At 41.0% G+C, this 26,038-nt stretch overlaps 2 protein-coding genes across 3 annotated transcripts; one reads left to right on the top strand and one right to left on the bottom strand.

Annotated features, from left to right (window-relative positions):
- Nucleotides 1–575: 575 nt before the first annotated feature.
- On the top strand, nucleotides 576–16,798 carry abcb4 (ATP-binding cassette, sub-family B (MDR/TAP), member 4). The gene is made up of 28 exons (XM_073484807.1): nucleotides 576–841; nucleotides 1,077–1,147; nucleotides 1,304–1,379; nucleotides 2,208–2,370; nucleotides 2,482–2,524; nucleotides 3,190–3,381; nucleotides 4,230–4,401; nucleotides 4,490–4,614; nucleotides 5,230–5,401; nucleotides 5,503–5,616; nucleotides 7,084–7,194; nucleotides 7,300–7,425; nucleotides 8,045–8,248; nucleotides 8,338–8,508; nucleotides 9,222–9,383; nucleotides 9,513–9,707; nucleotides 10,545–10,691; nucleotides 10,804–10,908; nucleotides 11,202–11,279; nucleotides 11,539–11,622; nucleotides 11,717–11,920; nucleotides 12,016–12,116; nucleotides 12,253–12,393; nucleotides 13,414–13,570; nucleotides 13,675–13,872; nucleotides 14,528–14,734; nucleotides 15,396–15,542; nucleotides 15,803–16,798. Exons 1-28 carry the CDS (start codon nucleotides 824–826, stop codon nucleotides 16,007–16,009), a joined length of 3,891 nt encoding a protein of 1,296 aa, XP_073340908.1. The 5' UTR covers nucleotides 576–823; the 3' UTR covers nucleotides 16,010–16,798.
- Nucleotides 16,799–16,857: 59 nt separating this feature from the next.
- On the bottom strand, nucleotides 16,858–25,559 carry crot (carnitine O-octanoyltransferase). Of its 2 annotated transcripts, none has more exons than XM_073484733.1 (17): nucleotides 25,476–25,559; nucleotides 23,866–23,987; nucleotides 23,230–23,354; nucleotides 22,961–23,142; nucleotides 22,718–22,842; nucleotides 22,496–22,604; nucleotides 21,763–21,856; nucleotides 21,495–21,620; nucleotides 21,297–21,398; nucleotides 21,024–21,107; nucleotides 20,802–20,909; nucleotides 20,570–20,700; nucleotides 20,359–20,482; nucleotides 20,169–20,247; nucleotides 19,284–19,377; nucleotides 18,750–18,869; nucleotides 16,858–18,537 (listed from the first exon to the last, which is right to left on the bottom strand). In XM_073484733.1, the coding sequence occupies exons 2-17, from the start codon at nucleotides 23,978–23,980 to the stop codon at nucleotides 18,417–18,419; spliced, it is 1,839 nt and encodes a 612-aa protein (XP_073340834.1). In that variant the 5' UTR covers nucleotides 23,981–23,987; nucleotides 25,476–25,559; the 3' UTR covers nucleotides 16,858–18,416. The 2 variants fall into 2 exon arrangements, with proteins under 2 accessions (XP_073340834.1, XP_073340835.1); XM_073484734.1 differs by having other exon boundaries at nucleotides 25,408–25,496.
- Nucleotides 25,560–26,038: the final 479 nt, after the last annotated feature.

Raw genomic sequence — 26,038 nt, 5'->3', positions numbered from 1 at the left:
ATAAAACCACAATGTATCACTTTTACATTTTGGTTTTCATACACATTAATCATTAATGATATTAATTAATGAGTCATGTTGCCATGGTGAAGATTCTAGCAACCAACAAGTCTCCAGGTAGAAGGCTAACTCTCTGTCCAGCACGTAGGCTAACCCGGTAAACCACTTCATCTTTTGAATTATTAAATAAATAAGATATAACATCTTAAGCGGTGAGCTTGAGGGATACTCAGGGATGGATTTAGTTAACTTGGAAGCGGGCCAGGTAATCTGTTTCTCATAAACTAAGCTAAGCTAACTATCTGCTTTAATGGACAGAAGAGGCCATTGGCCTTCTTATCTAACTTTTGGCAAGAAAGCATTGCTACACGTTTATCCCCACAACATCAAACTCTTGTTTTAATTGTCTAATAATTACATAAAGACATTTCACGACAGGGCTACAGATATGGACACCTGTCCCCAGACTCCTCCGCTCCTCCCCTGGCTGCTGTTGACTGGACTGTTATCGATTATCTCACTGGATGAAGCGTCGAGCAGCGGACGTGATCCAGAGAGCCGACAGCACGGGGAGGAAAAAGCCACGGATGAACCACAAAGAAGTACAAACCTGCATTTTATTTCTCTGGAGACGAAAGAGTCAGCGCTCTCGTTTCCCATCGAGGCTCATCCGCTGATTACACTACAACTGCTGTAGAGCCACGTGAGAGGGGAGGAGGAGGAGGAGGGGAGGGAGGACGGGCCAGCCTTAGGTCCAGGCAGGCGTGTGATCACCACCTCTGTCAAAAATAGACAGGAGCACTGAGAGGGGTCCGGGGCGACCATGGCGAAGAAACAGCGGGTCAGTACCTCTAGCTTTTACTCTGTTTCTATTTTGTTCTACTTTCATGTGATGCCTCTTCTTCCTGTGTGCTGCTGTTTACTGTCTGATGATACACTTTACACAATTCACCGCAGAATGAGCTTTAATCCTGAGGCTGCTGTCTGGTGATTTGCTGGTGGAGGGGGTTTATTTCAGAAAGTATAAATATAAATTGTTTAGACAAGGAAATTCAAACAGCTTCTTCCTCTAACAGGACCCAGACATGGATGTGAAGGGCGACATGGAAATGTCTACAGGCAAACACGAGCAAAATGGAGATTTAAGGTATTAAATTCTCTCTTTTTCTTATGGAGTTCTGCAGGTGTCAGGAGTGATGACTCTAACACAGCTAAAACAGCTCATATACCTCAAGATGTGTCTTATTTCTTAGAAATGAGACTTTGTGTTTGACATCTTGACTTTTATATACAACTCATTCAGTGAGAGCAAAGACGATGACAAGAAGAAGAAGAAAGAAAAAACACCAAAGCTGCCCATGGTCGGCCCCATTGCTCTGGTAAGTTCAGTCATCACACTGTGATCTCCCTCAGTCAGAAATAGGTGTTATTATAGCTCTATTTTTTTTTATTTCATTGCCTTACAATACAACTAAAATGTATGTGTTCAAAAGGAGCAGGAAACAGGAGAGGTGATGTGGATTTTTTAAAAAGTGTTTTAATGGTCATGTCATGATATCTAGAAGCATTGTGTAACCAGTGATGTAAAAGTTACCCAAAAGACAAACATTACTAATAGTACTCGAGGAAAAGTTTCAAAGTGTCTGATATTAAATGTACTTAAGTATCAAAAGTACAAGTACAAGTAAATTATACATATATTTACATGCATGTTCATACTATGGGTCGACTGATTAGCCGCCTAGTCGATTATCAGTTCTCTGATTATCAGAATTTTTAAATCCAAGAAAATAAATTGGATGAAAATTGTGCTAAAGATGCAGCATGTGAACTGCAAAGTAAGTATAGAGAAGTTTCGAGTAGAAGTATAAAATCAGAAAATTGAACTACTGAAGTACAAGTACCACAAAATTGTACTGTACTTGAGTAAATGTACTTAATTATATTCCATCACTGAGCATAACAGTAAGGTGTGTGTGTGTGTGTGTGTGTGTGTGTGTGTGTGTGTGAGGTAAGAGGGGAAGCAGGGAGGATGGGAGTGCGGCACATCCTCCTGTTGTTTGGGTGGACTCCACCAGTCCCCCGCTGTGAGAACATAATGGCTCCTCAGACCTGAAAGTTTTCTCCCTGTTCTGATTGCATAATTCAAAATTCTTCCTTCACAAGGAACTGATTCCTATTCCTGCTGTTTCTTGTTTGGTCTTCAGTTCAGGTTCGCAGACAGCTGGGACGTTTTGCTGCTCATTGTCGGGACAGTGATGGCCGTGGTCAACGGTGTAGTGCTCCCTCTCATGTGTATTGTGTTTGGAGACATGACAGACAGCTTCATAGAGGACTCCATGAACTCCCAAATCAACATAACCAACCCCAGTGAGTTCTCAATTACAGGCGTGCACATACATAATTAACTGGAATAAATAATGAAGAGGCCATATATTTAACACCTCTTAACAAATCTCTTTTGTTACCTCGTGCCTTCAGATATTACCATATCTACCAGCAACTTACAAGAAGACATGCAGCGGTACGTTTATATTATCAGCATACAATTAAATTATGTCCAAAATGTTGAATTTAGAGTTTGTAAAGATCAAAATATTAATATAGAATCCCATCAATAATAGATTTCTTGTTACTTAAATCTTCTATTGCCTCCATGTTCCACTTAAAGGAGACCTATTATGCTTTTTCATTTTTTTCCTTTCCTTCAGTGTTTATATGTTTATATGAAATCTTGACAGTTAAAAAGGTCAAAGTCCAGAAGCTCCCCTCTCCCTCAGTAAACTCTGCTCCTGAACACCTCGTCAGTAGTCTCGCCTTCGATTCTGTGACTCTGTGACATCACACTACGTCACCATCTCATACATTTGCATAATTTATTGCCTGGCAGCTAGTTTGGCATGCAGGAATTCATTTAGCACAGCTACTCTGTTGTTGTTAGCAGTGCTGGCTCAGGCGTGTGTGAGCTGACCAATCAGAGCAGACTTGAGGGTGGGGGAGTACAGAGCAGCAGCACTGGACAGAATGAGAAAACTGATGTGTTTTTGAGCATTAAAGCATGGAAACCCATTCCAGTAGTGAGCCAAAATAAAACTATGAACCTGAAAATGATCATAATATGTCTCCTTTAAGTTCCTTTCAAGTTGAAGCAAAGGTAGTTTCAAAGTCACAATGCTTCTCTTCTTCCAGCTTTGCCATCTACTACTCCATCATGGGGGCCGTTGTACTGGTGGCAGCCTACATGCAGGTGTCCTTCTGGACCCTGGCAGCCGGGCGGCAGGTCAAACGCATCCGCAAGTTGTTCTTCCACTGCATCATGAAGCAGGAAATCGGCTGGTTCGATGTCAATGAGACGGGAGAGCTCAACACACGTCTCACAGAGTGGGTAACAGAGAAATCAAGACACTCTGGTTCATATTTATCATTTCAATCCAAGTGTAATGCTGATCATGCCAGGTGTATCAGCACTGCTAAGAATGTATGCAGCCACAATTATTTTCTATTTCAAAGATTGCAGATTTCTCAAATAATTTATTAATCATTTAAATATGTCATCATAAATTCCCAGAGCCCACGTTTTTAGTTTTAATTTACAACCAGCAGTCCAAAACCAAAATATATTAAATTTACCATTAGAGCCTCACAGATATATCGGTATCAGCGTATGTGCTGTTTGATATGCGCTGATATGTAAACTTTGTTTTTTCAGATTAAAATGCAGAATATGATGCTAATTTATTATTTTAACATCCCCAGGGAAGGTTACTGTTTTGTTGCACTAATGTTGTTTTGGACGGTAAAATGTATTGTTAATATAACAATATCACAATTTTTTATATCTGTAATAGCAATATTGGCAACAGACTGAAAAATTCGAGTATGGGTTGGATTTTCTTATCATTATAGAAGACAAAAACAAAAAACAAAAACAACAAATATTCACAATTGAGAAGCTGGAACGAGTCAATTTTTGGCTTTTGTTTTTGAAAAATTACTTCTGAACAATTGAACGATCATTAAAACTCTGAATAATTCTTTGTTTCTTTTTGGTTTCAGGATTTTCTTTTATTTGATAATATAACCCTTCTGAAGTTAATACATTAAAATCTAGATGAATAAAGTTGCGCAGTTCTCACTTTACAAATGCAAAATTGCTTTCATTCCTTTGGCAATACGTAAAAGTTTTCAGTACTCTGAAGATCATGGGTGGTTTTCATTTGCATGTGCAGTGATGTCTATAAGATCCAGGAGGGTATTGGTGACAAGGCGGGAATGCTGATCCAGGCCTACACCACCTTCATCACATCCTTCATCATCGGCTTCACCAAAGGCTGGCAACTCACCCTGGTCATCCTGGCTGTGAGCCCGGCGCTGGGCATTTCAGCCGCACTCTTCAGTAAAGTAAGCATCTCTCCATTATCTTTTGCTCTTTAGAAGTTCGTCTGCAGGCATTTGTAATTACATTATGTCCCTCTATTTGTCTGAATAGGTGCTGGCGAGTTTCACTAGTAAAGAGCAGACTGCATATGCCAAAGCCGGAGCTGTGGCAGAAGAGGTGCTTTCTGCTGTCAGGACAGTGTTTGCCTTCAGTGGTCAGGACAGAGAGATCAAGAGGTGTGTGCAGAATGCTACTACTACTAACAACAACAACAACAACACCAACAACAATAATAATAGTAATAATTGTGAAACTTTATTTATATTGCACATTTTGTACAAAAAGATGGAACGCTGTCCTTCAAAAGCTGAAAAATCCACATAAAAGTACAGTAAAAGCAAGTAGAAATTTTCTTTTAAAGAGGTATTTCAAACCAAATAAAATCAATAAGATTGATAGTAAATAAATTACAGTTAATATACTGTTAGTGGGATTAAGTATACTAGCTGATAGCTGATTATCAGAGCTGGAACATCCGAATCTTAATAGTTGCCCGGAAATCATGACACAGTTTTGACAAACCTGATGGAAGGTTATGACACCAAATGGGATTGTTTCAACAAAGCAAAACATTTGGGCAGGGCAAATAAATATTGGTCAATAAACTGATCAAAGTCAGAGGAAGAAGCCCCTGAAAGGCTGGATAAGTGGATAAAACCCATAAAAACAAAGGAATTGGATTAGATGTGGACATTTGCTGATGCCAAAGGGCCCTGCTGTCACTGCAATCTGATTTCTATTTAACTCTAACTTTGCTTCCCATTGAGCTAACCGTCATGCTTGCACCACAGATATAATAAGAACTTGGAGGATGCTAAGACCATGGGAATAAAGAAGGCGCTCTCGTCTAACATCGCCATGGGCTTCACCTTCCTGATGATCTACCTGTCGTACGCTCTGGCCTTCTGGTACGGGAGTACACTCATCCTGAGCGGCGAATACACCATTGGATCTGTACTCACTGTGAGTAGACACATTATGACAGATTTCAAAATTAACTTTTTCATTTTAAGCTATGGGAGACTCTGGTGCGGCTAACACTCGTGTAATGTGTGTGTCTCAAGGTGTTCTTCGTTGTGCTCATCGGAGCGTTCACTGTGGGTCAGACCTCTCCCAACATCCAGAGCTTTGCCAGCGCCCGCGGAGCAGCACATAAAGTCTACAGCATTATTGATCATGTAAGGAATACAACATTATTTCCTCAAAGCTCACATGTCAAAAGATTTTTATTAATCTCTTTGCTGCTCGACAGTGTGTCAGTTTGTATAACTGAACATGCACCTCTGCATTCGGCCACGCCGGGAGGCCGCTTTGATAAAGCCGACGAGTTGAAGTCAGTAATGAGATGTTGGATTCTGCTCTAATTGGAGCACCTGCTGTTTGGATGAAGATTGCAGGTCACTTGGTTGATGTTGCACAGCTGTGGCTTTCCCCTTCCTGAGCTCACTGTGAATGTACTGTGAGGTTTAAAGCTTTCCAAAATTGCACCACAATTACGCATGTACAGCATCCTCCTGTAGTGGAGTCAATATGATTTATGTTAGTCAGTTAGCTGATGATGTCACGCTGACCATTATTTCACTTAATTCAACTTTGATCTTTTTTTATTAGTTGCTATCTATTAAACTAGTTGGATGGGCAGCTTTTGAAGGGAGATGGTGGCACACATAGTGAACAATTACCTTCTATCTTTTCACCACTTTTACTTTATGTGGTTTGTGTTGTGAAACATGCTGTAAAAACAACTCTAGATGCCATTTTGCTTTTCCACTCAGTTGATTCCTGCTTGATATAACTCTGAGAGCATGTAGTCCATGTCTGCTCCACCAGTCTCTTTTCATTCACCCTCATCTATTGAATCAGCTGCTGTAGTTGCTTGCGGAGTTTACAGACTTGCCATATAAACACCAGTTTGCTGCAGGCGTCCATGTTTTTCCGAGGAGATGCACTGGGATGCAGCGTTGAGGGTCATTTTCAGTCAGAGGGGTCTATGTTTAGTTTACAGTGTGCCTGTAAATTTTTCACCATGACAACACACTCAAATCAGTTTATAAGCACTGAAACAGGATACTGTAGTCTACAAACCATGAGCTGAAGAGCGCATCTGTTTGCACATGAACACAAATTAGCATACACACAGCCACAAGCACAACTGAGAGGGTATGAAAATCTCCTCTGTTCTTTTTTTAGTTTCTCCATGCTGTGAGCAAATACTGAATGAGACTTTGTTACTCTCTCACATTGGACTTAAGACCTGTGGACAGCTTGTTTTTAGTTATTTTTTATCTCCTTTTTAAATATTGCTTTTATATTGCTTCTCATTTTGTCTTTTATTGTAAAGCACTTTGTGATCTAGAGAGGTGTTCAAAAGATAAACAAGATAAACTGTCTGGTCTTAAGTACCAAAGGGTGAGGCCTCCAACAGGGACATAAAACAGAAAAATCTTCAACAGCGAAGCATGAGAGAGCATAGCGATTTGTGTGTTTAGGCACACTGAGAGAAGCAGTGAAAACACAAAGAGCTATGGAAATAAACATTAGCCCTGTAACATTAACAGCCTTCCTCCCATTGTCTGTTTGAGGTTATGATAAGAATCAGGTTCTTTATCCAACTGTGGCCAAACTGTTCACTCTTGTCTCAACAGAAACCGAGCATCGACAGCTATTCAGAGGCGGGTCACAAGCTCGACTTTGTCAAGGGAGACATAGAGTTCAAGGGGATCCACTTCAACTACCCCTCAAGGCCGGAAGTCAAAGTATGTTCCACATGGACTCTGTTTAGTGAACTCTACAAGAGAATACAATCAACTGACATATTATCTCAAACTGTGTCTCATTACTGACATTATTATCTCTTGTAGATTTTAAACGACTTGACTCTGAACGTGAAGAGTGGACAGACCATGGCCTTGGTAGGGAGTAGCGGCTGTGGCAAAAGCACCACGGTCCAGCTGCTGCAGAGGTTCTACGATCCACATGAAGGAAGTGTAAGTAATATTACTAAACCACCTTTATTAAAACAATTGATTCAGTATGTATTCAGTATTATGGTGTCACTTTGGGATCTAAAAGAGTACACCACTGATTTAGCATCGGACTACTATAACATTGTCGTTGTCTCATGTTGGATAGTTTAACGCAACATAACAAAATCGATGCAGCAGAATATATCCTCTTTTATACTCTATTCATTCTTCTTCTTTGTCAAATCCTGGTGCCTGCATTACCCACAATGCAACACTTAAGTCACAGATTCAGGTTTGCTAGGCTAGTAGTTGCTAATGTAGCCTCTAGCTGTTAGCTTTTCGCACAGATGAGGTGCAGGATATAGAGGTCTGGTGAGGTCGCTTCAGATTTTTTTTATTCCAAACTTGTAGTTTTCAACCACAACTGATGCTGACTCAAGTGACATCACTCGCGGCAAATTATCAGATTTTGCACAGCTTCCTCTGGAGCCCCAAGTGGTACTCCCCAAGAACTGTAGACAGACTTTGATGTAAAATCGGTGGAGTTCGTCAAATTCAAAGCATTGGTATTTGACACTATCTGACACTAAACAATCTCCAGGAAGTAACATTGTGTGTCTGTTCGGCTCTTGTTTTTAAGATATGTATTGACGGCCACGACATCCGTACTCTCAACATCCGCTACCTGAGAGAGATGATCGGCGTGGTGAGTCAGGAGCCTATCCTCTTTGCCACCACCATCTCTGAAAACATCAGATATGGCCGACCAGACGTAACGCAGGAGGAGATCGTACAAGCTACCAAGGAGGCTAACGCTTACGACTTCATCATGAACCTTCCCGAAGTAAGACTGTATTTCTGACTCCCTGTCCCCTGTGCTTATCAAAACTCTGTCCACAACTTGCTAATATTGAGACTCTTATCGTTGAGCAGAAGTTTGAGACGCTGGTCGGAGACCGAGGGACTCAGATGAGTGGAGGACAGAAGCAGAGGATTGCAATTGCTCGAGCTCTCGTCCGCAACCCCAAAATCCTTCTGTTGGACGAAGCCACATCTGCACTTGATGCTGAGAGTGAGACCATTGTGCAGGCTGCACTCGACAAGGTACAAACATGCACAGACACATGCTCTGCTTCATCCAGGACACAGTTTTAATGCTTATTTTACATTTTGACATTGATGAAAGAAATGCATTTAGAGTATTAAGAGTCTTTCTAGGCTTCGGTCCGGACTGGACCAGACTATTGGATGGATTGTATCAACATTCATGCTCCCCAGAGCATGCATCCTACTGACTTTGGTGATCTCCAAAGTCACTCCAGCGCCACCAGCAGACTGTCATGTTTGTTTTTTAATGAAGTGTTTTGACTAATTAGGATAAACTGGGTGCTGCACTCTGAGATGATGCCTCATTCAATCTTCTGAAAGCTTCTGTGGGGATCTTTATGCTGTTGCGACCATATAGCAAGCATCTAAGACTTCCTCTGGTTGAGTCAGCTGACTTCCTGTTGGCTACCCACACACATGAATAGGACCTAATGGGCTCAGTTTTGATCATACAAAACATTTCGTTGCTGTGTTTGTGACACTCCAAAAACTAAATTCACCATTCTTTTTCGGATGGGTATGTATGGGAAAGATAGTGTGGCAACTACAGCAAAATTGCCCCACCAGTTGAGAATTGCCTAAGTCCTGTCACTAATTTAAAAAATTGCCCACTGCAAACATGCAAACATGTTGTATGTACTGTGCATGAATGCATATTTAGCTGATTCTTGTAACAGTAAGCAAAAACTCAGACACGTCTTTGTGTGCAGGTCCGACTGGGTCGTACCACCATAGTAGTTGCCCACCGCCTCTCAACCATCAGAAACGCTGACGTCATTGCTGGCTTCCAGAAAGGGCAAATCGTAGAGATGGGAACTCACAGCGAACTGATGGAACAGAAGGGAGTCTACCATTCTCTGGTCACCATGCAGGTAACACAAACACATAAACACTTTGACATTTGGTCAGACTGGAACTGAAGGGGAATTTTATAATGAATGAATGGTCAGTCTTTGATTATGTTTGTGTTTGTGGTTTCCTCCCATCTCTACTGACTATAGACCTTCCAGAAAGTTGAGGACGGGGAGGAGGATGACTGCGAGCTGTCTGCGGGTGAGAAGAGCCCATTGGCAAAGACCTTCTCTCACTCCTCTATACGCAGGAGGAAGTCCACACGAGGCTCCTCCTTCGCTGCCTCAGAGGGCGACAAAGACGAGAAAGACAAGTTGAAGGATGCCCAGGACAAGACAGAAGAGGTGAGCCTTGGTGCAACATGTAGAAAGCCTCGCAAATAAAACAGATCAAACAGACAAAGGCTATACAAATTTCTATGCTCTCATAGTCCAACCGCACAATTACTGGAAGTCTGATCATTAGATGCTGAAAAGGCTCTTGACGTGGTCGAGTGAGATTTGTTTGGTTGAGTGAAAAATATACCGCATAGGTGAGGCTATTATACCTGTGTGTTATTGCCTCTGTTCAGGCTGACTAACCAAGGCTTTAAACAATTTCCCCTCAAGGATAATAAAGTATTTCTGATTCTGATTCTGATAACTCTATTTGTCCTTGCTAGTGAACCATTAGCTATTACTTTGCATGTTTTGAATGGTCATGATGGTATTGACTGACAGCTGAGGAAGTTCTCATTATACGCTGACGATATATTATTGTATATTACAAATCCTGACAAATCAATACTAAATATATTGTCTGTTCTGAGGATTACAAATTCAATGTATCTGGACTTCTTGCACTAAGCACTGCAGCCAAAGGTAATTCAAAATTCACAGTATCCATTCAGGGTTATATCTGGCTTGTTTACCACTAGGCTAGCAATATTACACCCAGTCCGGATACAAACGGAACAGGCTCTGTGTCTCTTGGGTACTCACTTTCTTCCCGTAACTCAAAATTAGAAAAAATATTTTTCATGGCAAAATGGCTCTGCTCCTCTCTCCCCACTTTGGAGCAAGTATATGTGCTAAATTCAGCAGTCTGCAGTCTCGCCTAATGAATCTCTGCCCAAAGACAGAACCAGAAGGGAGGCAGAGAGAAAAGAGATGTGACTCAACTCTTTCTCCCTCTTCCTGCAGGATGAAGAAGCTCCCCCCGTGTCGTTCCTTAAAGTGATGCGTCTCAACAGTTCTGAGTGGCCATACATCCTGGTTGGGACCATCTGTGCCATGATCAACGGAGCAATGCAGCCAGTGTTCGCCATCATCTTCTCTAAGATCATCAGTGTAGGTTACTTGTGGTATCTGTGTACAAAAATAGTTATTTTAATTAATGTTAATTGCAGCATTTGCGAGATGTTGCAGAAAATAGAAAATTAGGTGTTTCTTCTCCTCTCAGGTGTTTGCAGAGCCAGATCAAGAGATTGTCAGGCAAAGGTCTACATTCTTTGCACTGATGTTCGCTGGTATTGGAGCCGTGTCCTTTGTCACTATGTTTCTGCAGGTATGGGTGTGCACACACATACACACACACACGTATGTTGATTTTCCCCAAAGAGTTTGACATTGTTGGAAATACACTTCTTGATTAAATGAGAAGATTGATACCACTGTATGTCAGGAAAATAAACAAGTGACACCAACACACACACACACACACACACACACACACACACACACACACACACACACACACACACACACACAAGCTTTATCCCAGAGAAAATGTTGCAGTGTAAACACATGCAGGTGACTTGACTGTTGTGCTCATGTCTTCTGTCTGTAAAATTTTCACAGGGTTTCTGTTTTGGTAAATCTGGAGAGATTCTGACCCTGAAGCTGAGACTCAAGGCCTTTACATCCATGATGAGACAGGTGAGTGCAATGAAATGAGATGAGAAAGTAATAACTAGAGACATTATAGAGAGACAAACCACTTGAGACATATCCCACCCCTTCCCCCAAAAGCCACTTGTGTCCTTTATGGCAGTGAACAGTGTGTCACAACAAAGTGGCACACACGCTTAAAATGTTCACATATTTCTGATTGCTGTCATATATTTTTTAATTTTAGTGAATTTATTCTATTGATTTTAATGGGCTACGGAAAATGTTTATCCTTGTTTTCTTGTAGGATCTTGGCTGGTTTGACAACCACAAAAACAGTGTTGGAGCGCTCACAACAAGACTGGCCACAGACGCTGCCCAAGTACAAGGGGTAGGTCTCAACACACACACCCACACACACACACACACAGAGCTATTTACTACAAGACTACCACAACCAATCGGCTCTGTTCCCATCTGCTCAGGCTACAGGAGCACGTCTGGCCACACTGACGCAAAACTTCGCCAACATGGGCACCGGTGTGATCATCTCCATGGTGTACGGCTGGGAGCTGACCCTGCTCATCTTGGCTGTCGTGCCCATCATAGCGTTTGCTGGTGCAGCGGAGATGAAGCTGCTCACCGGACACGCTGCCGAAGACAAGAAGGAGCTGGAGAAGGCTGGAAAGGTCGGGGATTTTATATTTTTTCAAGCAGCAATTGTTGAAACACTGATCATGTTATACATAGTAGATATAATATTTGTATGTTTTTTTCTCTACAGATTGCTACAGAGGCTATCGAGAATATCCGTACTGTTGTGTCTCTCAACAGAGAACCCAAGTTTGAATCTTTGTATCAGGAAAACCTCATAGTACCATACAAGTACGAGAAATTACATAATTTAAACCACAGATCCAGTCTCTCCATGGGACATATAATAAAAAATAAATAAATATCTACATTTTAATGAAATTAATTAATTTGTGCTCATGCCACCTTTCTCCCACTCTCTGTGCAGGAACTCCCAGAAGAAGGCCCATGTGTATGGTTTCACCTACTCCTTCTCTCAGGCCATGATCTACTTCACTTATGCAGCCTGTTTCCGCTTCGGAGCTTGGCTCGTTCATGAAGGGAGGATGGATATGGAGGGCGTATTTCTGTGAGTAAACAGACAAGACTTGGGTTAGGGTTAGGGTCAACCCTGTCTTGTGTCTTAATCAGGAGATTGGCAGCTAGGAGTTTGAGTTTGCAAGCACTTACAGCAGGTTACATTAGACCGAAGCATTCCTGCCCGGAGGAGAGGATGTTTATATGGCTTTTAATCATTACCCCGGCCCTGAAGCATGTGAAGGGCCACTGTGAATGAGCGGGCTCCAAACCAAGAGCAAGGACTGTAGTCAGTCACATAAGACACCTGTACCACCTAGACACGCACGTGTTTCAGGAACGTAACTCAGTTTGTCATCGTTGGGAGGGACCATTGCCTGCATTTTTTTTCTGCCTGTTACACAAAGAGGAAGTCCAAAGTTCATATCACCTTGAGCTTCTAACAGAACATAAAACTATAAAACTACCCACAATTTAACGTAATATAAAGCCAGCTGCTACTAGTAATGCTAAAAATCGTGTTGGAGGAGATGACAGACTGCAGATAGATATTGTGATGATATTGTTATTGTGAATTCTTTTAGCCACAATAATAGTGTTGTAAAGATTAAAAATCTGACAGTGATAGCCCGAGTAGGGTCCAAAATCGTGGATTGGCCGATCAACCGACTGACATTTCCATTCCTAGAGCCTCAAGTCTTTATATTATATTATACTATAAATATAACCCTGTAACCTGATGAAAGATGCTCGTGGGGAAATATTCCATGAGTCAAGTTTGACTCATGACATTATCATGATGTCTTGTGCACCTTTGACCTCTTCTTCTCTGCATTTAAAGGAGTAACACATTCGCTCATTCGTGTCTGAACTGAACAGGTTGACTTGTGTAACTAAAGGACAAAAAAGAGTGACATCTACAAACACATTATGTACACACAAAGGTTCAGATATCATTACTTCCTGTTAGCTCAGCCTTACGTAATCCTCTTTAACACTCCATTGACGCAAAAGGTAGAAAGGTAAGGAAAGGAAAGGTAAAACTAATATGGATCTGACTTCCTCCCCTCAGTGTGATTTCAGCTGTTCTGTACGGCGCCATGGCTCTCGGAGAGGCCAACTCCTTCGCTCCAAACTACGCTAAGGCCAAACTGTCAGCTGCCCACCTCATGATGCTAATCAACAGCGAGCCAGCCATTGATAATCTGTCACATCAGGGAGAGACACCGGTACACAAACACAAAACCTCACAAACCTCACACAATACCTAAAATAGAGGACTATACACGCATGCTAACAGATCCCACCTCTCTCTCATCCCTTAAAACTCCAGGAGACATTTGATGGTAATGTGTGCTTTGACGATGTGAGGTTTAACTACCCTTCACGCCCTGAAGTTCCCATCCTCCAAGGGCTGAATCTGAAGGTGAAAAAGGGAGAGACTCTGGCTCTGGTTGGTAGCAGCGGCTGTGGAAAGAGCACCACCATCCAGCTGCTGGAGAGGTTCTACGACCCCAGAGAGGGGAGAGTGGTGAGAAGACATACACACACCCACGCTCGCTGTAATCATAACGCCTATGCCTCTTCACCTACTGTCAGTTAGCTAATGGTTAGCTAGCCTGTCTGTTTATGGCTTCTTCACAGCATTGTATTGAACATTGGTAAGACAGGGACCTGGGAGACAGTACAATGTGTGTGTGTATAGCGTGTGTGTTTTTATCTTAACTGCACCCACAATTACATTTTATCTTTATAGGAGGGAGACAAGAATGATATTTATTGCCGTCTCCTGGTCTACCATGTTGTGACAAGGTCACTGTTTTAAAGCTGCTCCTCTGATAGCACAAGGATCTTGTTTTTGAAATGTTTTTGTTTCTTAATCAGCAACTGTGATTTGACTTTATTGACTTATTGACTTTATAGAGCTGCGATGATCCAATATTTTTATTTAATTTTTTTCGGGTTGTCTGTCCAGCCCTAAAACTCCACTGTACTCTACCTGCTCAGTACCAAATGGCACACAGGCATAGTTAGCATCCAGCTGGTGAACACAGTGGAACATTTAGGAGCTAAAAAGCCACAGGAGCTAATGGAGAGCCAAAAGAAAGAGGCCAAAAATTGATTTCTTGCCGATTTCAATCTCTGCCACTCATTCTGACATAATATGCTTCCATTTTCTCCATCAGGTGCTGGACAGCGTGGATGTCAAACAGCTGAACATCCAGTGGTTGAGATCACAGATAGGCATCGTGTCCCAGGAGCCCGTGCTGTTCGACTGCACCCTAGCAGAAAACATTGCGTATGGAGACAACAGCCGCACTGTGACCATGGAGGAGATAGAGGCAGCTGCTAAAGCAGCTAACATTCACAGCTTCATCCAAGAGCTGCCAAAGGTAACCGCTGCCATGACCTCACGTGTCAGTAATGCTGTCTTCTCAGTCGGGAAAAGGCTGAAGATAAAAGGCGGTGTGATTTTTTTTTATCTTTATCTTTACAACATCTCATGGCACCTAAAATTAATGAACTCTACATAGTAAAGGATTGTTCCCCTAAATTACAATTAAACATATTTCCTTTCTCACGTCTAGTGATATCTGATCTTTTGTCTCAAGTGTTATCTAGTTTTGGCTACATTTGCCAAAGTTTATAGATATCCTTCCATTGATATCTGATTTATTCCTCCACCTCTTTATAATGGTGGTGAATGGAATTTGGTTTGTGTTGCTCGTAGTATTGAAACATTATTTTTTAAAATCTAACAGAGAACTCTCTTTTCAGACACTGACAAATGTAGCACAAGTCAAATAATAAAGACATCACTCAAATTGGTAAAAAAAAAACAAAAAAACAATGATAATAAATTTAAATCAATTGCTTGTGTATTATATATTGAGTATTTTAGTGTGTGCACAGCAGGTCAGTTGAACATGAACATTTTTGATGCAGCACTTTGGGCTGCATGTTTCCATGAAAGTTGTGGCTATATAAATAAAGTTGAGTTGAATGTAACAATATTATGTGCCACCTCCTTCTCTGTCGTGTTTGTATGAGCAGAAGTACAACACTCAGGCAGGCGATAAGGGAACGCAGCTGTCAGGTGGACAGAAGCAGCGTATCGCCATCGCCCGAGCCATCCTCCGTAACCCCAAAGTGTTGCTGCTGGACGAGGCCACGTCCGCACTCGACACCGAGAGTGAGATGGTGAGTGTTTATCATCGACTTTATAAAATATGGACAGAAATTTCCGTCCATAACCGGCATTGTTACTAATGGCTAGCAGGGGGCGACTCCACTGGTTTCAAAAAGAAATCTGATTGTATGGAAGTTTATGAGTAGATGACTGCACTTCTCACCTGATTTATTACCTCAGTAAACAGTTGTCTAATGTGTTTATGGTCTGAACTGCTAGTTCTCAAGTCTTCGCACGATGCTGAATTTTGTAATTATGCTCCTCTTTCCAGGTGGTGCAAGAGGCGCTGGACCATGCCAGCAAGGGCAGGACGTGCATCATCGTGGCCCACCGTCTGTCCACCATCCAAAACGCCGACCGCATCGCTGTCTTCCAGGGAGGAGTGGTGGTCGAACAGGGGACGCATCAACAGCTGCTGGCCAAGAAGGGAGTCTACCACATGCTGGTCACCAAACAGATGGGTGGCGGGAGCCAATAAGAGGAGAGAACTATTTTTCAGTTTCCAGAGGGATGGACTCAACACTCGTGCCTTTCATCGCCAACTCTCTGCATCTGAATGTTCAAAAGCCAAAAAGTCTAACATCTGTTCATTAGGCGTTTTTCTTCACAGGCCTTTTTCACAGATGATATTGTGACATGTGGTCGTAGAAAATAAAATGAATGAGTGAACACACTTGCAGCTCACTGGGACACTTGAATGTTAGTAACACTTGTGCTTTTCCTGCCACACAGGTCAAAATGTCTGCTTTGAAAAAGGCCCACTGCCTCGTACCGTCTCACGCTTTCTTCTCTTTGTTTAAAAAGATCTGTTCACGTTTGTGCCTCGTACACTGGGACTCATGTATGGCCAGTCCTTTTTAAGGTGGAGCTACTGTAAGAAAAAGAAAAAAACCTTCGCTTTTATTGATTTCTTGTGCCTCCCTCCGTTAACTGCAAGTTGTAAGACAAATGTACAGTGATTAAACTTGCCAATACACTGGATTTATTTTGTATCATAGTGCCTGATACTGGGATCATCATCACAGATACGTTCTGTTATACAGTATCTGTATTTAGGTAAATTCCTTGATAATTTATTGATTGTGTTTTTCTATGTTTTCTACTGTCAGTTAATAATTGAGTGCCTGAAGTGTTTAACCTGGGAACATGTTGAATTTTCTGTCACACACTAGGAATCCTGTTTTTTTCTACAAATGCACGTGATTACTAACCTTTTCAAAGAATATGCTTATGTGAACCTATTAAAGTTTTCTATTCAATTATTGAACCATCACCTCATCATCATTTAACTCATTTCACTGGACAAAAACAAAAATCAAGCAGATGGAAATCTCTCAAACTTTATTTCAACTCCACTACATTTCCAAAATTTCATACATTTTTTCAATGTTTATTTTCAGATTTAAAAATACTGAGTTATTTTTCATGTGAATATTTAAAAGGAAGAACAATCTCACTCTCATTTGTAAAAGTCAACAGTCACAGACAGATTACAGATTAGTTTAAGGCTTTAAATGCAGAGAAAGAAATCACAGTTTTTATGGTTCGGTGATGTTTTACAGCAGTCGGCCCAGTTTGAAGCCATGAACAGTCATTCATCTTTAAATGGAGAGACATCAACAAAGCTGCATAGTGTGTAGAGGCCATAAGGTGCAGTGACCATGTTAGTCAGGATTTGGTTCAAGGAACGATGAAACAATCAACAAAACAAGTTTCACTGATGAACTGAAGTATAACAGAACAATGTGCAGTACTTCAGTAGACTGGAAGGCAAGCTTTAGTCTTCAAAATGCGGAAATTTCAATAATTCTCACTTTTTGAGCATAGAAATATAAACAATCATGATACAGCAGCTCTTGTCAAAAGATCTTTCACAGGTCCAGAAATGGTGACGACAAATAATTAAAAATTGAAATTAAAATGTTACCCTGTTATTCTAGTAAACTAACCTACAGAGTCACAGAGGAACGTATGGAGCACTGGGGGCAAATAGCATTGGCTAACTGTGTTGGTCCTCAGCTGATGTGCGCAATGCATTTCTTCTGATCAAATTAAGATCAGAGATACCTTCTTAATGTAAGTGATGGGGGACAAAATCTACAGTGCTTGTTCTTCACAAGAACAAAGTCTGCACTACCCTTTAACTGCATGTGTTTGTGGAAAAATTTAACTTTTCTATGGTGAATACAATTTTGATCATGTTAGCCAGAAGTCAAAACAAACACCAAGAATATATCATCAACTGGTTAAACTTAGAAGAAAATTAATTTTAATTTCTGTCCAACTTCAATAAGTTGACAATAGTTTTACATTTCTGTAATTTTCTTTGGAGGATGGAATCAAAACATAAAACAAGACAAATCAATGTTGTTTAACTAACATCAAAGTTGTTTTTATGGGTTTACATTGAATACCTTTTATTATAAAAGAAAAATCTAAGGCAAACAGTCAAAACAGCCGGAAGTTATTTTCTACAATTCTCCACCTTCGAACAGTCTCTGTTTATTTTGACAAACATAAAGAAAAGGTATAGAGTTTAATACTGTTGGGAATAAAATTAAACATTCTCAATAAAATTTATACTACAATCATGATAATCAGGAAAAATATTTACATCTAGAATAACAAATTATGTATGTTTAGCACTACGAGAAACAAAAGAGTTAGTTTTTTTAATGCCAAAACCAGTGGTTATCACTTACTGGCACTGATTCTCTATAATTGCATTGATCTGTGCTGAGAACAAACATTACTATCACTAGCTGTCGGCTGGTAACTGAGGGTTTGCAAAATGTGAGTGTGTTAATGTCCAAACAAGTGCTAAGGAATAAAAAGTAAACGTGTACATTAGCTTGTGTTTAGCGACTGTCTGTAAGGGAGAGCACTTATAGCTGAGAGGTGGTGGCCAGGTGGAGCATCTCGTGCAGGGAGCTACAGAAGATGTTGTACAGTGACGCAGCATCTGTCTGTCGGAAAGACTTCCACGCCGAGATGGAAACAACAATCCTGGAGGGTGAAAAAGTATAGTGTGGATATGACTGCAGTTGCCGAATGAGCAGGGAAGGTACAGACGACTTCAAGCTTTTCGCTGCTTCATGAATTTGAACCCAACTGTGAATTATAACCTCAATACCACAAGTAGGTGAAACCTGTATTGAAAAACATCATCATCACAAGAAACAGCCTTATGAAAACAGGCTTATGTCTTTTCTGCCCACCTGTCATCTCTGATGCGGTAGAAAAAGCCATAACCATGTTGCACCATGGGAGCCACGGCCCCCAGAACTGTGGTGTAGCCCACCAGACTGGATGACAGCACGAAGTTACCACCGCCACCACTGCAGACACAAACACAACTCAGTTACAGGCAGATCTGTACAGAGATATGATATCTGTACTATAGTTCCGTTCATCACGCTGGCCATTTATCACAATGTCCGTTATGATCCAGTAATATTGTCTAATCACACCGCTGTTGCAGTGAAACCACATTTATATAGGAGCCCAACCAATATAGAACATTTGAGTCCAACACTCATATTAATCTATCAACATCCTAATGTGGATACTGACATCTACATTTGTGAAAACACAAAATTAAATAAACAAAATTTATACTGATTTCAAAAGCTCAAGTTCACGTTATGGATCGTTAATCACATTAGTTACGAACACTTTCCCTGCTATGATCACTATAGAAAGCTCTATTACACATGTTGGTACATATGGATTTGAGCCAGTTAAATCGGTACCTCCTTGCATAGAGAGGGTCCATGAAGAGTTCAGGAGTGGGAAGTCCCTCCTCTTTGGCGATAAGATACAGCCCGAGAAGATGCCTGTCAAAACCTGAACAGCCACGAAAGAACATGAATTTACATATAGTATATCAGAGACACACGTCAGTGCTCCACCCATTAACATCCAAAAGCCACATAAACATTAATTAATACTCCCAGTGATTGATTATAAGTGTTCATGCATTGTTTGCATCCATGTGTGCTTGCTGGCAGTCGTCTTCTTTTTCACTGGCTTTTATTGGTCCCATTTACTAGCTACAACCGTCTATGAGCAGATTAATATGAAACCGATAGCAAGGTGTGAATCGTGTACTGTGCAAGATAAAAACAAAACAAGGACCCATAAAATGCTCCACAGGCCTACTTGTGGTCAAAAACGGCCACAGTATTCTCTCACCGGTGAGAACTTGGTTTCCTCTCGACACGAATAACAATGTACAATAACTAATTTGACAGTAAGTCTGTAGCTTTAGTAAAAGATATTAAAAAAGTAACAGTTAGAGGCTGCCGTGTGGTCTGAGCCTTGTCAGCTGCCTGATCGGTACTATGCATTTGCAACTCTCAACAGAGAACAGAAAGAAGTCTCACCCCTAGCCACTTTTGTTATCAGCTCGGGAAAAAAAACGGTGTGTTTAATTCAGAATATTATTGATTAGACTTATTAATGTCCAGATGTATTCTGAGTCAATCGGCTATATCTAGCGGGTTTACTCATATTTAAAAAAACCCTTGTTTACATGCTAATTTTGGTGTGAAAGCGTTAATAGTGTGTGTGGTCTAACTACTGATTGGAGGCATGTAGAAATACAGAGCAACTACCTGTAAGTAAAGTGAACTAACCTTTTCCTTCCTGGGCTTCAGCCATCAGTTTGTTGTGTTTATTGAAGGCCAGCAGCATGGCTTTCCTCTTGGCATCAGCCTGACAGAAAAATGCTTATGTGTTAATGTTCAAATATTCAAAGACTGCCTCCTCCTCCCTCTCTTCAGTGATTCTGCCACAGTGCACCGTTTGAGACATACACACACTCACATTGGACGTTGGGTCCATCATGACTGTACACCAGTCCACTGCCTCCTTGGTGCAGGGTCGCATCGTCTCCGTCCTGCCGTGGTAGAACTTGCGTGTCATTGCTGTCTCATAACAACTTCCTGGCCTGAGAGCGGTAAGAAGAGACATCGGGGTGATTCACTTCTTAGTTTTCAAACATCACTCTCGCATGGTCATATTAGTGAGTCCATACTTCTTGTGCAGTCTGGAGTAGGCCAACTGCATGGCTAGTTGAACAAAGGTGTCTGGATGCAGCTTCCTCTGTTTGATGGCTGCTTTTCCAAACGCTGTGAAGGCGTAACACACCACCTGCAGGTCCTGTGTCTGTAAAACCAGCGACAGAGTGGACAATCACACAGCTGTGACTACGGACAAGTCATTTAGGCTTTCTTCTTAGCATGGACTGCTGTTTAATATAGGCTCACCGACTCCAGGTATTGCTGCTTGGCGTGGGTGATGTAACTCTGGACCTTTTCGTCCACAGTAAACACCAGCTCCTCAGGAGGGGATATGGGTCTAACTCCCTCTGAGCCCTAAAAAGTACAGACATTAATGTGTCATTAGTGGACAGATACATTTAAAGTGAGCTATCACCATCAAGGACTTTTTAAATTCACATAAAGAATCAAGTAAAAGTCTATATTTACCTTCCATTTGCCTTCTGTAGCTTTCACTTGCTGGTCCAAATACCAACAAAAGGACACCAGAACCATTGCATCATATGGCGCATGCTGCAAAACAATTTGGATCTATCATTTTTAAGACATTGGATTTTAAGTTTTTACACAGTAGATTTTTTTGCTTTTTGGGCAGAGACGTTTCAAGACACCAAGATGAGCAGCGTGAAAATCTCTCATCTAAAAACAGGCTTTCACAGTGCGTCTCTAAACTCCTCTAACATGACACACACACAAACTCACGTCACAAGTGGATCCAAACGTGCCGTCTGCGAACACGATTGAATTGTACGATTTGTCTCCCCAGCGGACGGTTGGGTTGCCTGTAAGTGCTTCCAGGGTCACCTGTGATCAGAAGGGCAAAGTCATACAATCAGACACGGAGGCAAATGAACAGTAAGTCATGCAGTCATAAATAATTCAACTTTGTGCCGCCCGTACATTGGTGTAGTTCTCTGGAGAGGAGTAGGGTTTGGTTTCATCCAGCGATATGACGAACAGACTGCTCTGGATGGTCTCCAGGATGGTCTTATTGTGCTGATCAATGCTTATTAGATGCTCTCTGGCCTGCAGAAACAGTTAACAGTTAAGTACTGATCCTCAGGCATGCTTCTGTAATATGAGAACTCTCTCACAAAATAAATAATCTATAATCTGTTATAGATCTTATTCACTGAGATGAAAACCTCCAAAGCTTGAGCACCCCTACCTTCGCCCAACGAGTCCTCTCCTCTGAGGTGAGAGCACTCACTCCGTCTCCCTCCGGCTCTCTCTCACAGCGCTCTTTCACATAGCTCAGCTGCCTATACAGGATAACATAAACCAAATAAAGCTTGTTGAAAGCCGGCTGTTTTCCATTCAGCCTGCTATTACAGGGTTGCGACAGCGACCAAGTTAATTTTCATTTATTTTTGTTCCTTTTTGTTTTTTGCAGTCGCCTCTGTCTGTATTCAGTGTTCGTCTGCCCTCCTGTAATGTAATCTTGTAATCACTTCCTAGCGTGCTTAGTTGTGTCTTAAGTTGTATCACTTGTTACGTCTTGCTTCACTAGATAAAAGGCAAACAAAACTGTTACTTGATTATTTCTATATATTAAAGGGACAATTGAGATGCTGTGCTGAGTAATTTGATTATTATCTCCTTGCATCTCTTCCTCTCTCTCTTTCTTCCCTGTTGGTAGGAGCTTAAACGTGAGGAAACACAAGGAGTCGTGTTACCCCAAAGTAGAGGACCTCTTGTCTGCTCCCTAAAGATACTGTAAGTGTAGCGCCCTCTTAGGGCTGATGAGTGAAATGAAAAATATTCTATTAGAAATTAGATAAGCAGTGTCAGCAGCAGTTAATATACAGCCTCAAACCATCAAAAAGAAGATTGTTCTCCTGGGTACTAGGTTTCATATTTGGATTTTATCACAGAGTGGTGTTTGTTCTTGTAATCACTACCTGAGTAGTTCTGGAGGAGTGAGGATTTGTCCATCACAGAGTGCGTCAAATGTGAAGACCCGTCCACGACAAAGCACTACCAAATGGGAAGGGGATGGACCTTCACGCTCTGTGACACAGCACAATACACACATTACACAACGCTGATGTCAACTGAGAAAGTGGAGTAAAGAGCACACAGGTGGGTCTGAAGGTTAGAGATAAAAGCTGAGTTTAATCTACCTGTTTTGAAGTAATTACGAATGGTGTCCTTCTTTACTCCAGGTACTTTGCAGGTGCAGAACAACATTCTGAACTGATCCATATCTAATGCTGTTTTTCCAGCTTTCTGTGGAGGCAGCCTCTCCCTAACGCATGCAAGAGAAAGAAAAGGAAATTCATATTTGACTTATGTGAAAAAGAAAAGCAAATTCAGCTTAAAACACCACAAACACAGAGCTTGCGTTGTGTTTTAACATGTCTTACATGCGGATCAGGCTCCAGTACTGTAGTGAATGCCATGTGATAATACTGGCCCTCTGAAGAGAAGTTCCCTCTGCAGGAGGCCAGCAGTGCTCCAGGTAGGGCGCCGGGCCTCCGAAGTTCACATTCAGCTGAGAGGGGGTGCGGACCTCCAGGTACGCAGTGTCTAACCACCATTCTTCCAGCTGGGAATAAAAAAACAAAACATTCAGCGAAGTAAAAAAAGACATCTGTAACACTAAAAACGAGACACTTCCAGATCAATTACGCACCCAGTTTCTCTTTGTCCTCGCTCTCTGCTGTAGTTTCTGGTGCAGATCTTTGCCAACACCCTGTTGAAACTTCTTCACAATGTCAAATGTTGCCTTCAACTCTTCATCAGATGCAAAAGGGCGAACTGATGGAAATACAAAGTTAGTCAGTCTGTCAAGTGAACATGTCGTCACGACTGTGAAATTAACTCAATGTACAAAATATTTACCGATTATGTGAAACACACAATCATACAGGCATACTAAAACACTTGTATATGTAATATTATAATACTCAGAACTAAAGACTGTCTGAATTTGACATATTTAATAATATTATAAATCACAACATCTCTAAGCGAGGTGTACTGGGGAGAAGAATTGTTGGACCTGACACAGAAAAACCCAAAGAGAGCTGAGGTAAACTGATGACTGCTGTTGCATAATTTTAATTTCAGTATTGATCATTTATTTTAATTAAAATGTCAATTAATCTATTTTATTTCCAAAGTTTTTGTCCTGTTTTTGCTCTAATCCACCAATTTTCAGGAGTATCAAAGGTCAGTGGGTTCATGTTCATGTGCATGATAAATATTTAGAAAACCTGCAACAGAGTAACTCAGAGACAGAGCAGGTTGTACCGAGCTACTATCTTACCTGAATCCAAGTACTTAGAAAGGCTCATTTCTAGCGTCGGGACAGGCAGGGCTGGCAGGCTGCTTTGGTACTGGAAGGTCCGCTCGGGCAGAGACTCTGACAAATGATTCGCCATTTCTTCTCTCTGTAACACAAATAAATGTGACACTGCCATGAAGCTGAGGCTGACATGCCTTGTATCACTGATATGACTAAATCAAATGTTTCAGAAAAATCATCCACTTGACTTTATTTGCAACTGTTTATTCTGAACAGTGAGATTAGTATAACTTGTATTTTAATGTTTTATAATTAGTGTATAAGTTCTACAATGTACCAAGATTTGCTGTGTACATCAACAGACAATGTTTGGGCGTTTAGTCATGTACTACCATGGCCTTTTTTTCATACAGATTTCACATATGGGCCTACTATACATATGTTTTAAACCCACATACAATACATACATGACACACCTGCCATAAACAAGACATGAGAGATGTTTTTAAGTTAACATGAATATATGTAACTTTTTGTCTTCCTTATAAATATAATTTTCTTTTCTTTTTTTCTTCCTTTAGCTTCACTTTATTGTACTATTTTATTGTATTCTACTTTGAATATCAAAGTATCTGTATATACATCTTCTGTGTGTGTAGCATGAGGGAGGCTGCAATTACACCTCATTGTGCAGTCCTATATTGTATAATGCAGATAAAGCTGAACCTTGAACCTTGAAACACTTGTACATGGTTGCCCTGATTTCAACCATGGTAATCCACAGTGTATGCAGTCACTGACCATTATATGCAATTTAAAATCATGGTTCAAAGACAATTAGGCGTGCGACCATACTTACAAATATCCTGAAGCATGTTTTGTTTGAGGTTTTATGTATTGTTCTCCTTGTTTTTATGTTTTTTTGTATGTGCTCTGGTATGTACACAGTATAGCTGTTCTGTTTGTATGTATTTTATGTGTAGCTGTCATTACACCTGCACATGTGCTGCAGATGAAAATGAGCTAGGGATGGCTAAACTGGCACATTTACAGAAATGTTATTAATGTACCATTGCCCCTGTAAATGTAATTAAATGAATTAAAACGATAGTAATCCTAAACCATGTCTAACTCCACTTAGGTTTCAGACACATGAGCAGGTGAACACAGCACAGAGATCACATTGGTTTAGTATTTAGGGAAATACCACCAAAATATGTGTTTTTCTCCCAGTTTTGATATCCCACACTTCTGTTATGGAACATTAGCTTCACTAGCTGGTTAGCTTTACAATGTTTCTTTGCTATAAAAGCCATATACATTCACAAACTTCTTCTACGACGACTGGATAAATGTTGTAGTGTACTTCAGCGTCCAGTTTCATACAATTTTAGACTACTAACCTGCTTGTTGAAAGCACTCTGATAAATAAGACTTTTACGCTAACATGTAGCAGTAAGATAGCTAAGTGTTTAGCCGACACAAAGCTGTTAAGTGTTACAGTTAATTAGCTTCTCTCTCCTCCGGCTATAAGCTAACAGTATGACAACAACACTGTCTGACCTGAAAGTTGGGTGAAACTTGAATTAAACACTTCGTAGCTTTCAAACACGGAGCTTCCGTCGGCTCACCTTCTTCAGGATACGTTAGATTAACGCATCCACACACAGCAGAAGTATCTTGAGTCTTGCAGTCGGCTGGATGTTGTAGCGGCTCAGTGTTGTTTTGTCCGCAGCGGACTTCACCTTTACCCCACTGGACCTCGTTGCCAGCCCGGAAGACATCACTGCGCATGCGCGTCGCACTTGACCTACATTTCTATCTGAAATAATGAGGCATTGATACTGAGTGTGTGTGCTGCAGAGAGGTGAGGGGCTGGATTCATTTAGGGGCTGCTGACCAGAATAGAGTCTATGAAACTTGAAACGAGTCTTTTACTTAATCCCTGCACAGAGAGAGGATTTATAAAATGATAATAAAGTTATTAAGCTACACAAACAGATCCACAGGTCAGTGACACAGTGAACCTTTCTCTGCAGCAAAGCCAAACAATTCTTGCAAATAAAGTTCATAGCCTTAAGTAGGCTATGTGTACTACATCCTTGTGTGTTTTTTGGCATGTGTCAGTTTTTCATGGTTTGGACTTCACCCATTTTTTTCCCAATCGAGAGGATTCCTCAAAGAAGGTTCACAT

This window comes from Pagrus major, chromosome 17 (genome assembly GCF_040436345.1).
Source record: "Pagrus major chromosome 17, Pma_NU_1.0".
Lineage (NCBI taxonomy): Eukaryota > Metazoa > Chordata > Actinopteri > Spariformes > Sparidae > Pagrus > Pagrus major.
Note: the sequence above shows the minus strand (reverse complement) of the source record. Positions and strands in the feature narration are given on the sequence as shown.